Here is a 13569-nt window from a genome sequence, read left to right as displayed (position 1 = left end):
CTGATCTGAAGGCCAAGCATTGTGGTGACCAAAGAGCCGCCGGGAGAAATGGCAAGGATGCACCCAGTGCAACTGGCTTCTCTCATGGAAACCCTGTTTCTTCCACAGAGATCCTGCAGGACTCTGTTCTAGAGGTGCTGCCTCACTTGCATTTCCTCACAGGAAGCTTTTTGTGCTCTGTTTACTTCTCTTCCTAATGGTTCACAGTTCCAGGGTTAACTTCATTATCTTGTTGCCAACAATTTCCTTTCTTCTTAATTTTACAGTAGAAGATTTCCATGTTATGGCATCCAAGTGTGAAATTTCTGTTTATGTTCCTGGGCTTATCTCTCTCTTGATCAACAGATAAGTTGAAGAGTAGTGGTGATACACTACTGCTCTTTGCAGAGCTGCAGTGAGTGTGTTGAGCCTTTTCTGCTCCTGAGCCATAGCCTTGGAGCAATCACACATAACGTACATGTTATACAGATGTTTTGGGTTTTGTTTGTTTGTTTGTTTTTTGTGATGTTACCAACATGCTGCACCTCAGCAAAAGGTTTAAATAAAGCATGAGCTATGGGTTTGAAATACTGCATGACACATCTGATCCGTATTACTGTGATGTGCCAGAAACGACAGTTAGTATGTGAGTTCTAAAGGCAAAAGTGGTTGCAATGCAATTTCTTCTTTTTCCTGTAGAATCACATGTATACTTCCTGCAGGGATTTTGTTGTTCAGTGGACGATACTGTGCATTCAGGAAAAAGAAAATCATTTATATGTGAATAGAACCTGGAGGCTGCAAATATCCAAGCGTCTACAAAGACAGAGGGCATGTATGTGAAAACAAATGGACCTGTTGTGGTTAGAAAATTCATAGTTTACCATAATAGGGGAAGAAATAAATGAGGTTGTCTTTGAAAGCTTATAGGTCAGCATTTCAGGCTTCTGTGTTTGTGCTCCAATTAAAGGAAAAAATAGAAAAGCTTCTGGATATTTACTATTTTTAAGCCAACTTTAGAAGGGACAAGCAGAAACAATATTTTTCATGTGTTCTATTAGCAAATTACATGCCATGAATAAGAGGTTTTTTTGTTTGGCTCATACGTAGGTTTGTGAGAGTTTTACTTGGTTGGGGGGATGTGAGGTTTTTGGCAATTGTTACATTTCTTTCTTTTTCTCTGTGTTAATAGAAAATTTTCAAGAAAACTGCAAGTAGGAATGATTTCTGTGGGTCTCACAGCAGTGTCTCACAAAATGCTGGGAGGTACAAGAAATCCAGTGGTCCAAAGAAGAAGAGAAGGAGGGGGAGGCAAACAGGGAGATGGTGGATGTTTGTGGTGTCTTTCAACAGCATTTGGTTTACTTAATTTTTGCTCATGATACAGCAAAAATATTTCCCTACTGAAGTACTTTGATTTGGACTTAAAATAGCACAAAATATTTTGAGATGTTTGCATTGACCACTACAAATTCCTTACTTACCTGTCACTGTTGCCAGAGGTCCAACTCTTAGTTCCTATTAATGCATCTTTTACTTTAGTAAGGGAAAATGTAATTTAGTGCCTCCTCTAAAAAGTATTGAAGCCCAAACCTGTGCAATTTGTAATAAGTGTAGTCTATCCTCATAAAACTGTACTGAGGATTTATGTACTAAACTCAGATTAATGCTAATAGGAGTTACCTAAATAAATCCGTTGGTGCACTGGTGGGATAATAGATCATTTATTTAGTGTTGCACTTCATGTTGACTTAATTTTATTTCTATTATTTTTTTAACGAAAACAAACTTGAGATTGGAGTTTATGGTAAGAGGGATTTGTTTTCCTTCCTCTCTGTAGGTGTGCTTCTAAGAAGATTATTGACCATGAGGAAGCCTGCATGTTAGTCAGTTTTTACTAATCTCACCGAAGAAGATGAAGCCACATTTTGACTTCGCCGATCCTTTTCCCATCACTGTTGGCTGAATGAGAAATGGTCGTGTGATTATGCTGACACCCCAGCATGAATTTGGTAGACCTGTGGTTAACTCGTTCCCTCTCCATGTGTCTGCTCTTACAAAGTTTTGTCCTCATGATACTGTGCTTTCATTCTGCCAGTATGTGCCCGAAAGGCTGCCTCTGTTCTCACTCCGGAGGTCTGAATGTCAGCTGTAGCAACGCGAACCTCAAGGAAATACCCAGAGATCTTCCTCCAGAAACAGTCTTACTTTATTTGGACTCCAATCAGATAACATCTATCCCCAATGAAATTTTTAAGGACTTGCACCAACTGAGAGTCCTCAATTTGTCAAAAAATGGGATTGAGTTTATAGATGAACACGCCTTTAAAGGGGTGGCAGAAACCTTGCAGACTCTGGATTTGTCCGACAACCGGATTCAAAGCGTGCACAAAAACGCTTTCAACAACTTAAAGGCCAGAGCCAGAATTGCAAACAATCCCTGGCACTGTGACTGCACGCTGCAGCAGGTGTTGAGGAGCATGGCCTCCAACCACGAGACAGCCAACAACGTCATCTGCAAGACTTCTGTGCTGGATGAACATGCTGGGAGACCGTTCCTCAATGCTGCCAACGATGCTGACCTCTGCAACCTTCCTAAAAAGACTACTGACTACGCCATGCTGGTCACCATGTTTGGCTGGTTCACCATGGTGATCTCATACGTGGTTTATTATGTCCGGCAAAATCAGGAGGATGCAAGGAGGCACCTTGAGTACTTGAAATCCCTGCCAAGCAGGCAAAAGAAACCAGACGAAGCTGATGACATTAGCACTGTGGTATAGTATTCTGAATACAATGACTGCCTTTGTGATGGAAACTAGATTTGGATGACACTAAAACCAGAGGTTTACTTCTAACGTTCATTGTAAACATTAAGACTTTTTGGTTTTGGGGTTTTTTTTGTTTGTTTTGTTTTTTCCTTGTTTAACTAAATTGCGCCACTGTTGAGCTTTCTAACAGAAAGTTTTGTCCGGGTGGTATACTTTAATTATTTCTCTGGTGGTATCCTAAAGCAAGTGAATTAATATGTAAACATTAGTTTAGACCCATTCCACTATTTAATAACGAAATTTATTTTTTTAATTTAAAAAACAAATAAAAGCTTAAATTTGAACCATGTAAAACAGAGTAATTTATTGATCAGAAACCTGTCCAGTGCCAGAGCACACTGGGTTTGATCAGGTAGAAAAGAGAAGCAACGATGAAGTGGCTGTGAAAGGTCCTGGAGTGGAAGGTCCCTGAGGGGCACTTCTCTCCTTGGGGTGCCAGGTGAAGAGCTGGTGGATGGTAGCCCATTTTTGGTGCCACTCGCTGTGATGGGCGAGGGGCACAGTGTGGGGTGAGCAGAGTGCCCTGACTCCGGGTGCAAGGGACCAAAGCCTGGGTAAAACCAGAGGTAAAACTCAGCAGCACTGGAGAGGAGCCAACACGAAGGAGCTGCATTGCAGGACATCAGAGAGAGGTAAGTGGGGAAACGTGGTGGGTTTTCATCTCACACTCCCTTACTGTGTCCCAGGAGCTTCAGGCAGGTGTCCCCAGCGCTGGGCAGGAAGGCGAGAAAGAAGCAGCAAACTTAGTGTCGTGTTCAAATTAGAGTACCACTAGTGGTGGAGAGGAAAAGAAAAATAAAATGGTTAAATAAAATTAGACTTTTTAATTTGTATATTGGTTCGTAACTAAAAGTAGCTTTATTTTTTAGGGTGCTTTTTTAAAAAGGTGAATGAAATAAGTGAATGTATAGGCTGGCCATATTCTATTGCGTGGTTTTTTTATGATTTTATGGATAAATGCTTAGGAAAATACAAAGTCCATGCAGTTAAATTCAGCTTTGAATATGAAATGGATACTTTAAATCTCTGCTGTCTCGAAAAACGCGATGGTTTTCTCCTTTCAAAGGGAACAAATTCACACGAATGCATTCCTCTTGTCCTTTATTACTATAATAAAACAATACTTGTCTCTGGGTTCATATAGACACTGAAATATGGATTGCAAAAGGGTAGATTAAATACTGTATAAAACACTGTTTTGCAAAAACAAATGTTAAAGGACAGCCTGAAAAAATTCAAAAAACTGTTATCTCCCATCAGATTTTTCATTATTTCTGTTACAATGATATTCTTTTAGAGGGCACAAGCTTGTTTATCTTACTTCTTTCAGCACGTTGTTAAAAGAATATCTAAAATTTATTCTAAAACAGGTTAGAGAATGGGAAAAAAAATACCCAACATTTTACTTTTTTAAAATGTGCATAGAGTCAACATCTTATGTTATCTTTGTGGGCCAAGTCCTGCCTGAGTAGCAGTTCTTGTGACCAGCTTAGCTATTTACATTCTTCTATCTCAGTGAACAGTTTTTGGCATATTAAAAGAGTGTTAATGCTTGTAAAGGGTGCAATCTATCAAAAAAATATCTATTCTCTGATATTTCTGTGTGTATGTGTGTGTCCCTCTGCCTTTTCCCTTTGCCATTAAGTAAAAAAATTACTTTCTAAGGCAGGGAGGCTGTTCATTACGCATCCTGCTTAGTTTGCATTTTATACCCTCCTTTTTCGAGCTCTATCTTGGTGAACTTTCCAGCATTGCCAAAGTGCCGCCTCCAGCTCCCCGAGCTCTGTGTGGCCTCCTGCGGGAGCCAAAAGCTGTAGGGCTAAATCCACACATGAATCTGAAGAGAGCAGATAAAATGTTATATTGTGCTGGCAATATAACAAACTCTACTGAGCGGGACATGTAGTGCCTCTGTGTAGGCTGAGCCAAGTTCATTCCTGATAGAATCTTCCTAATTTCTCTTAAATCTCCTTCAGTGCAAAATTGGTCTTTTTTTTTTTTCTACAGCTATGTTCCCCAAGCGATATTTTGGATCCTGGCTATGCTACTTTTGAAAAAAGCAAGGGGAACTAGCTAAAAGAAGGGACTGAGCTGGAGGTGCTAACTTAATCAAGAATCCAGTGCTGTTTATTCACAAATAAGTACAGGAATTTCTCCACAAAATTTGGACAAAATTAGTTAAATAACATTTAGAAAAACATGGATAGTCTTAAAACACGTGAAGTCTTGTTTATCTTTATTTTTTTCGTTTTTCCACTTTGTTACTTGATCTGTAAGCCTGGATCTGGAGCTAGTACAGTTTTGCCTCAACTGAGCTTCTGACTCTATGTGTTTAGATCCTGCCCAAAACCAATTCAAACCCAGCTAAGCAGTACTTTGTAGAAAGGCTCTGGAGGGATGGTTTCCTATCAGTTCTCCAAGTCTACTGTTTTTCTTTAATTGATGCTCTATCAGACATCTCTCCTCACAAAACTTTTCTTCTTTTAAAGCCAGTACTGACATCCCCATTGAAAATCTGAGAATCAAGGTAATACTCTAATAACCAATAGATGTAAACTCGTCAAGCTGAATTTGTCTGACGAAGAAAATAAATTAAATCACTGTCCCTCAACTCTGTGGACTTGACAGTGCTAGTATTAGTGACAGCTCAAATACTTGAACTGCATCTCTTTGTTTCATTAAAAAGAAACAGAAATGAAAGATAAAGACCTTTAGCATATGAAAGAACTTGTTTTTATCATGTTTACCTCACACCTTTCTGTCCAAAACTACTGCCTGTAGAAAAACCTACATGCTACCCTTCGAAGTCAATGACATTTTTAAAATTTTGATTGCATAATACTTCAAGGAATTATTTTAATTACTAAAAGAATTTTGCTCAAAAATGGGTGAATTGGTATATTTTTTGCTGTGATACCTTAGTATATAAATATGATGAAAGGAAATAGATTTTTCCATATTCACAGGAGGTAGTATATGATAGACAATAAAGAGGGAAATGCATAGCACAGTGATTCTTAATTTTTTATCTATAAGATGTTTCGGGAAAAGTAGAACTAGGCCTCAGTAGGTTAGATGTGATTCATTTCACTACCCTAATTTTTTAAAAAAACTTCTAATTTTTGTTTCTAAATCATAAAGGATAAGCCTCTTTTTTTTGTTGTTTTTTTGCGTTTCTTCTTAAAACCATTACTGCTTTTTCTATGCTAATTTTCTAGTGTTATTATGGTCTGTGGGTAGGATTTGTGATGGTGCATTTGGGCTGTGTGCATTCAGGCTCATACTTTGTACTTTTATTCTGTTCTCGATTTTGTACGGAATTAGATACGGATATCTTCACCAATAATGTATATTGTGGTTTATAAGTCTTCAACAGCAAGATTTTGCACAGCAATTGCCATAACTTTCAGGGACAGTGTACAAATAGAAAATGTGGTGGTGTAGGTTCTGGTCTTCCCAGGAAGTAAAGAGGATAATTCTGTTTTACCAAAGAGATGCAATACAGATATTCACCACAGTGGTTTTCAGTTTGAAAGGGGCAAATCCTAAGCATTAGGAAGCAAGCAAGAGAAGGGAAAGTGAAAAGAGCAGCTGTAAGTTAAAATGCTTGAAGTTATCATGGAGTCTGGCTGCATATTTAAATGTTCAGTAGGGTCTCAGAGTGAATCTAAATAGATTTTAAAAGGGAGTCCTTCTACTTCCACACTGGGAGAAAAGCTGTCATTGCTAAACAAGAGTAAATGAGATTTCAGGAGTTAAAAACATAGTCTTTAAATTGTAGAAGTGAAATCTGAAGAAGAAAAATAGAAGAGGGTGTAAATTGTGGGAGGTTAGATGTAAAGCAAAAACAAATGGGAACGTTTTTTTCTAAGCAAAGCAGAACCAGGAATCCCTCCTTAGCAAGGGCCAAGAGCTGATCAGGTACTAAGGGGGAGCAGATATGGCAAATATTCTGAAAGAAACTAGGCTAGCATGTGAGAAGGGGAAAAATAATCCTATGGATTAGTTACTGGTTAAAAGATAAGAAATGAAGAAGAAATTATCTGTTTTCTTGAAGGAGGGTGGTTGCTGAAACGGTGTCCCGAAGATCTCAGAAAGGGACCAATGCTGTGCAACTTAATTCTGGATGACCTGGAAAAAGCAGTTAATAATGAACTGATAACATTTGTGGATGATAAACAGTTACTGAGGGCAGTCCAGCCTACAGCTAACTGTGAAGAAATGTAGCAGATTCTCACGTTTCTGAGTTAGCAGATGATGATAAAACGAAGGTTGGATTTGGTGTGAATAACTGAAAAGTACTACAGATGGCACATCCTTAGCTGTGAACACAAGGATGTTCTCTGAATTGGCTATAATCAAAAGGAAAAAAACATCTTGGAGGCACATTGGGAGCTCTTTGATGACTAACACCAGAAATTATTGGGAGGGAAATAACCAAACAGCGTGGTGGAACGGCTTGGTAAACCACTGCATAAAATCTCTGATGAACCCATATCTAGTTCAGGCTCTCCTCCTCCCTCCAAAAAGCAGATCTGTAGCCTCCAAACTACAGAAGATATAGAGAAAGGCAAAAAGATAATCAAGGATATGAAGTTATTTCCATAGGAGAAGACTTCAAACATCCTCAAGCATGGGGAGGAGAAGCCAGAAGACAGCATCATAAAAAACAGGAGTAGTACACAAACGGTAACTTGAAGGACTGATATTCATTTCTTGAACAGAAAATAGAGCGGTTCTGATTAAAGAATACCAGGCAGCAGGAGTTGTGTTTTGGTTTTGGTTTTGTTTGTTGTTTTTGTTTATTTGCTTTTTTTTAATATTTTTTTGTTAGCATGCATTTACATTATAAAGTACAGGATACTGTGGAGGAAAAAAAACACATTCAAAAGTAGGACTTCACAAATTCATGGAAGTCAAAGTTGCCAGAGATTATTTAATGCTGCTAACATTGATATATAGTTCTGAAGAAGGAAAGCCCCTGCTCATGCCAGGAAGCAGGGATGCTTTCCCTAGGAAAGGTTCATAAGTCTGTGCTGCTCTGATTCTCCCTGAGGTGCTGCTGCAGGTGTTTGTTGAAGAAGGGGAGGTGGGCTTGATTTTATGGCACTGTTGCTCTCACGCATTGGGTGGGATGCATACCATGCTGCACTGCCCTCCCTGTGGGGCAGGAGGGGGCATTTGTTGTGTGGACAAGGAGGTTTCACTTCCGTGGAGTGGGAATGAGGCCCAGGAAAAGCAAAATCACATTAAACTGTTGGTGTCTCCTTGCTGTGGGGAGGGTTCAAGTCGTGCCAAGACTCTGTTAACTAAAGGGATGACAGCTTTTCACTGGGCACCTATGGGAAGGTTATTCAGAGATTGTCCCTGACACGTTGAGGTGCTTTGATGCTACTCTTACTGCTCACCTGATGGTTCATGTAAAAAGGATGAGGATTTCCCTATGGGTTCTTCATTAAAACAAGACTAAAGACTTGTATTTCACAAAGAAATCCCTTCATCATTGCCTGTTTCTTCAAGTGAAAACTGGCATGGCAACTTAATGGAAGTGTGAGTACTTCATGGTGCCATGTATGTCAGGGAAATACCCTGTCATTTTTAGTTTTGGTTTGCCCAAGTCCATTAATTTGAGGAGTGAAACCAACCAACAAGCATTAAATGCAGAGTATACATGCCATACCATGGCAATATATGAAGTAGGTGGTTTTTGCGTGCCAATAAATACATGAGTATGTGTGTGTGCAGGTCAACCATATATTTCTTGAATTCACTCGTAATTCTCTGCAGTTAGTCATGTGCATGAGTGTATCAGGTATGTGTACGCACATGGACGCAGATGAAACAGCAACTCCTTTGAGTGTTTTCATTTCCCCTATTTAATCACGAAACAGGTTGCTTTGAAGCCATGATTCACACTCCTCCCGAGCCAAGTACACCTCCATCCTCAGCCTTTCAGTGCCCCATTGGTCCCAGCACCAGCTGCACATGATGTGACAGAAAACAGGGTGACACTGGCGCAGCTCAGTGTGTTTCTGAGATCCTTACTCAAATCCAGTGGTTACCGTGTAAAGCTGTTACAGACCTTTGTGAACAGCCTTCTGTTTTCCTTCCAGCTCACAGAAAGCAAGATGATTTTCTAGAAAGAAAAATGGTTAGACAGATGATGTAATGCCTTTCAGCTCATAAGAAACAGTCCTATTTGTAAAATGTGCAAATGTGACTAGTGTCCTTGGATCTGTTCTCTTCTGCACTTGTTAATAAGTAAGTTCTTGGCATTGCAGTGTGTTTGGCTGTGTTTTTCTCCTAGGAGATAGTTATGCCCCTTGCAGGAGATTTCTTGAGATGGTTCTGAGTCCGAACACAGCAGCTAAATCCAACAAAAGCTCCAGAATGAAAAATGAGATGGTTTTAAGCCTTCCCTACTGTTAAGGGAGAGGCAGTTAAGTATTTGGGAATTCAAACATCTGTATTATGCTTCATGCTGCCTTGAGGTTTCAAACGCACATTGTGAGCATCCTACTGGTTTGGTGGGGCACCTGCAAGCAGATTATATAAAGATGCAACAATATCCAAAGCTTGTTTGTTAGTGGCTGATTAAACTGGGCATGGGGAAGGGGGGAGAACAAAGTCCATATGTTTAACAGTCTGTTTAGATATCTTTATCCTTCACAATTTCAGTCTCTGCCTCATAATTAAGGAGTTTGTGATCATTAGATTTTTTCATAGCTCCATCTTAATTCGGGAAAATACCTCTTTTTAGACAAATCTGCCCTCACAGTGGTAGTATCTGACCTGCCAATACTTGTGTTTAAAAGGCAATTGAAATTTAACATATTTGATAAACCTCATCTGTACTGAGTCTGTTTGTATGCCTGTCTGCATAACTGCCTAAAAATTTTTAGGTATATATTAAAAATTTTACATTTTCCTTACATAGATGTGGCTATGAGACCATGCTCTTTCAGGTATGTTCTCAAAGTTTTTAATGTAAAAAACCAAGGAAAAAATTGGAAAGGGAAAACAGACTCCAGAACTTTCAGGTCCTCTTCATAAATCAAAGCCGGACAAAAAGGAAGAAGAAAAGCCCTAGCACAACCTATTTTTCTTTCATCCTTTGAGGATTAGCTTTGTGCTCATCACTACATTTCATGGTTTACCAATTTTTATTACTGTACCTAAGCCAGATTAACATTCACTTTCAGCAAAGTCTCTTATAAATGGAGTTTTTAGCAACAGAAAATACTGAGGCGTATCAAGTTGGCTGAAAAAGTGAATGCAACAAATAAGCTCTCTAGACAATCTTTCTATACTCTGTTAATTAAATTTAGTGGCAAAGGAAAAGAGTTGTTGACTTAAGGTAATACTGGAGCTATTTCAGATTCTCAAGGAGATATGGGATTTTATATTCTTATTGGGCCTGTGTAAGGAGTAATCAAGACACCTTTTTACTACACTGTTTCAGAAGCTACAGGCCTGGTTGCTGTTACAGAACAAACAACCTCTTCTCTCTTTCTTCGCGCAGTCACTAATGACAAGTGTTTTGGGAAACACCATCCCTGGGAAATGCCACCCAGAGAGCAGTTTGCTCGGAGTCCCACATCGTTTTAGACCATGTATAAAGGGAGGGAAACTGCTGTTTGGGTCATCTGGGAACTGTCTTGACATAACTGTGTTGCCACCAGTAGTGGACACACCATGGCTCAGGGTCACAGGCAGTTCATCCCTTAAAACCGTAGGGCGTTTGTCTTTTTTTTCTTTCTGACAATGCATCCTGACCTGTTCATGAAGCCAATTATCTGAGTGAGCCAATTTCATGGCTTCTTTTCTACAGAATGACACAATTTGATTTTGAGACTTCAGACTCTGCAGTACTATAAATAGAAAAAAAAAAAGGCATAACTGGTTTAATTTTCAAGAACATGTGTCTAACCACATCACAACTACACTCAAAATGTTAGAATTTTTTCCCCTCTCTTTAGTCATTTGTTGTTTAATATTACCTTTGTGGTTGAATAACCTTCATAGCTCTTCCTTCCTATTGCTATGAGTGGTAGACCTCATTGAGAAATAATGTGTATAGGTGAGAATAGATTTGGTCTTTTCTCATGGTTTTTACAGTATTCATGAACTGATTGGTATATTAGGTTTTTCACAATGAAAATTACATATGTGTATACACAAGCTTTTTTTAAAAAATGGCTGATCAATAAATGAACAAAGTGGAATTGATTGTATTTTATTTTGAAGTTCTGAAGTAGAAAAAGACTATCTGTTTGGAAGGGTGAAGTAATGTATAAAGATATTCTTTCAAAAGACAAGCTCTGCAGTTCTTTGAACCATTTATTTATTTTCAAAAGCTGTGGCAACCCTGAAATGATAGTTGGAAGGATCATACCAGATGCAAATTGTAAAGCTGAAAAAAAAAAAAAACAAACAACATTTTAAAATAATAAAATAAAATCAGTCTCTATCTTGGGTTCTCACATTGTGATGTGCCAAAATTCCTGACTGAACTTGAATTTGTGCTCTTTGTTAGCAGACTTCATTCCCAAATCCAGAAATGCACTTTGGGCTTTATGTAAACCAGAAGTTTTGCCATTAACGTGGGATCAGCATTTCTGCAATGAATGTGGTTTCGATAGGGGTGAACTGAGTGATTGTTTTGGCAATTACTTTTGTACTGAAGGGGTTAATGTGGGTTTAACCTCTAAATAATGGCATCACCCAGCTCTGCAGTGGTACACCCTTAGACTTGTGGAGTGGCAATAGGGAACTAGCATTTCCTCATGCTGGCAGCACACAGCAGTTACAATTGTCTTAACTTTTTATTGTTAATCTGATAAAAGACAGATGGTGTCTTTTTGTATTTGGCTGTACATAGACTTCTCTGGAATCTGTAAGTGTGTGTGTATGAGGACAGGCCTCTTCAGTGTAAAAAAATAACAACAGTATTTAAGTGGATTCACTGGATGTTATTAGCTTCCTGTAATGGGTCACTGTTCAGCCAGCATCACCCACAAAGTTACTTTATAGCAAAATTACTGGAGTCAGCAGGCTTCTGGAAAATAACCACCATTATTGTTTAAATGCTTGTATTCCAGTATTTTTCCACAATTACTGCTGTTCTGCACCATTGTGTCTTCTGCGAGCACCACTGTGGAGGTGAGCAAAAAAGTTATCTTGGAAGGAACAAGCTCTAAATTTTCAGGCTTTTCTGAAGGGGTGGAGGAAAGGTCTTTCACGGAAACTACCTCAGTTAAAACCATGACAGTATGTAATTGTGGACCTGAGGAGACCTGACACACATTTCATGCCTAGGTCAGTAAATAGATGCTGTACTTAGCAGAGAGAACAAATGGTTTGGGACGAGAAGAGTCGTTTAGAGCTGAGCTGCTTTTCCTGAAAATCCACAGAAATGCAATGACTAATTAGACTTTACATTTTTAAAATCCTGCAGGCAAGTCCTCAATCAGTGTTGAAATGCTTTTGCTTCTGATGGCAGTGGATTTGTTTTGACATAGCAGGGTGGTGACTATAGGTATGGCAGTCAGTTTTAGCTGCTAGAAGTCTATGAGTGATTACTTATGTGACCATGGTATTCAGTGTCTGATGAGTGTGCTCCTTCTGCTGCAGGTGTTGCATTGAGCAAAATGGAGAACCAACTCTTCAAGACAAACTGAGAAGATGCCTGTGAAAGGCGCTGCATGGTTTGGCTGAAGATGTGAAGAGTGAGCAGATGGCACCCCTCACTGCAGGCCTGATGAAGCTGTTTCTGATGAACTTGGGTTTGAAACACCAGTTCTTATCCCTTGTAGAAAACCACATCGGTTCATGACACATGGACTTCAGTTGTTCCAGCCTCCTGTCCCTGTGCATGTGTGTGTGTGCAGTTGCATGGGTGCAGTAACATTTGACTCAGCTAGGTCTTGCTGGTAGGAGAACGGGAATTTCTGTGCCCTACATTGTTAGTGTGCATACAGATGACAGGCTAGGTGGCAGCAAATATCCCAAGGCAGCTGTGCACGGGCCTTTCGGAAAGCAGGTCAGAGAGGGTCAGAGGGTGATTGCCATGTTCACACGCTATTCTGGTATTGGTATAAAAAGTTCGTTATTTTTTTTTCTTTTGTTCTCTTACTGGCCTAATACGGGAACATTCTCTGTAAAAGTAAAGGTAGAGTAATTGAATCATTAGTTATCACTGTCATAATGCAGAATCACTTAATTACTGCATGATATATGTCATCTCAGGGCCTGCTGAATTGCTTTTGTCTGAGGCCACTTCCCCAGGGCAAGGAGCCAGCCAAATTCTTGGTGCATCCCCATCCAACTGCATGTCACCCGCCTCTGAGCAAAAGACACCTTGTTCACCTGACAGCTACAATCGGGCATTCTCAGTGTCCTTCAATGGCAAACTATTGACCTGTCTCTCAAACCTTGTGCATTTCCTATTGAAGAGAAGTGGTGAGGCAGAGGCAAGGTGAAGGGCGAAGGGAATCTGCAACTTGTGCTCCCAGGAGAAAGAAGTAACTGGGGTGGGTGAAGGAGGACCTGATTTGAAGCAAGGTGTTAAATGAATGCCTGGAAAAGCCAGTATAACCCAGAAACTTGTAGTCTGTATATAGGAGAGGCCCTGAAAGCTCTGCAGAGAGGGAAGAAAGAGTTGGGAGAGGCTGGGTAAGATGACTACCTGGAGAGGATGCTCTGCATGAGCTTATGCATTGATTCAGGCAGCTGATGAGGAGGGAGAGGAGGATGCAGA

General features: G+C 39.7%; 1 protein-coding gene across 1 annotated transcript; it reads left to right on the top strand.

Moving 5' to 3' along the window:
• Positions 1-1982: 1982 nt before the first annotated feature.
• Positions 1983-2762, top strand: LRRC3B (leucine rich repeat containing 3B; the record flags this gene model as incomplete). Its single annotated transcript, XM_080339748.1, has 1 exon — positions 1983-2762. The coding sequence occupies one exon, from the start codon at positions 1983-1985 to the stop codon at positions 2760-2762; it is 780 nt and encodes a 259-aa protein (XP_080195874.1).
• Between the last annotated feature and the right edge of the window lie 10807 nt (positions 2763-13569).

Source organism: Nesoenas mayeri (genome assembly GCF_963082525.1).
Source record: "Nesoenas mayeri genome assembly, chromosome: 2".
Lineage (NCBI taxonomy): Eukaryota > Metazoa > Chordata > Aves > Columbiformes > Columbidae > Nesoenas > Nesoenas mayeri.
This window is presented reverse-complemented; position numbering and strand designations above follow the sequence as displayed.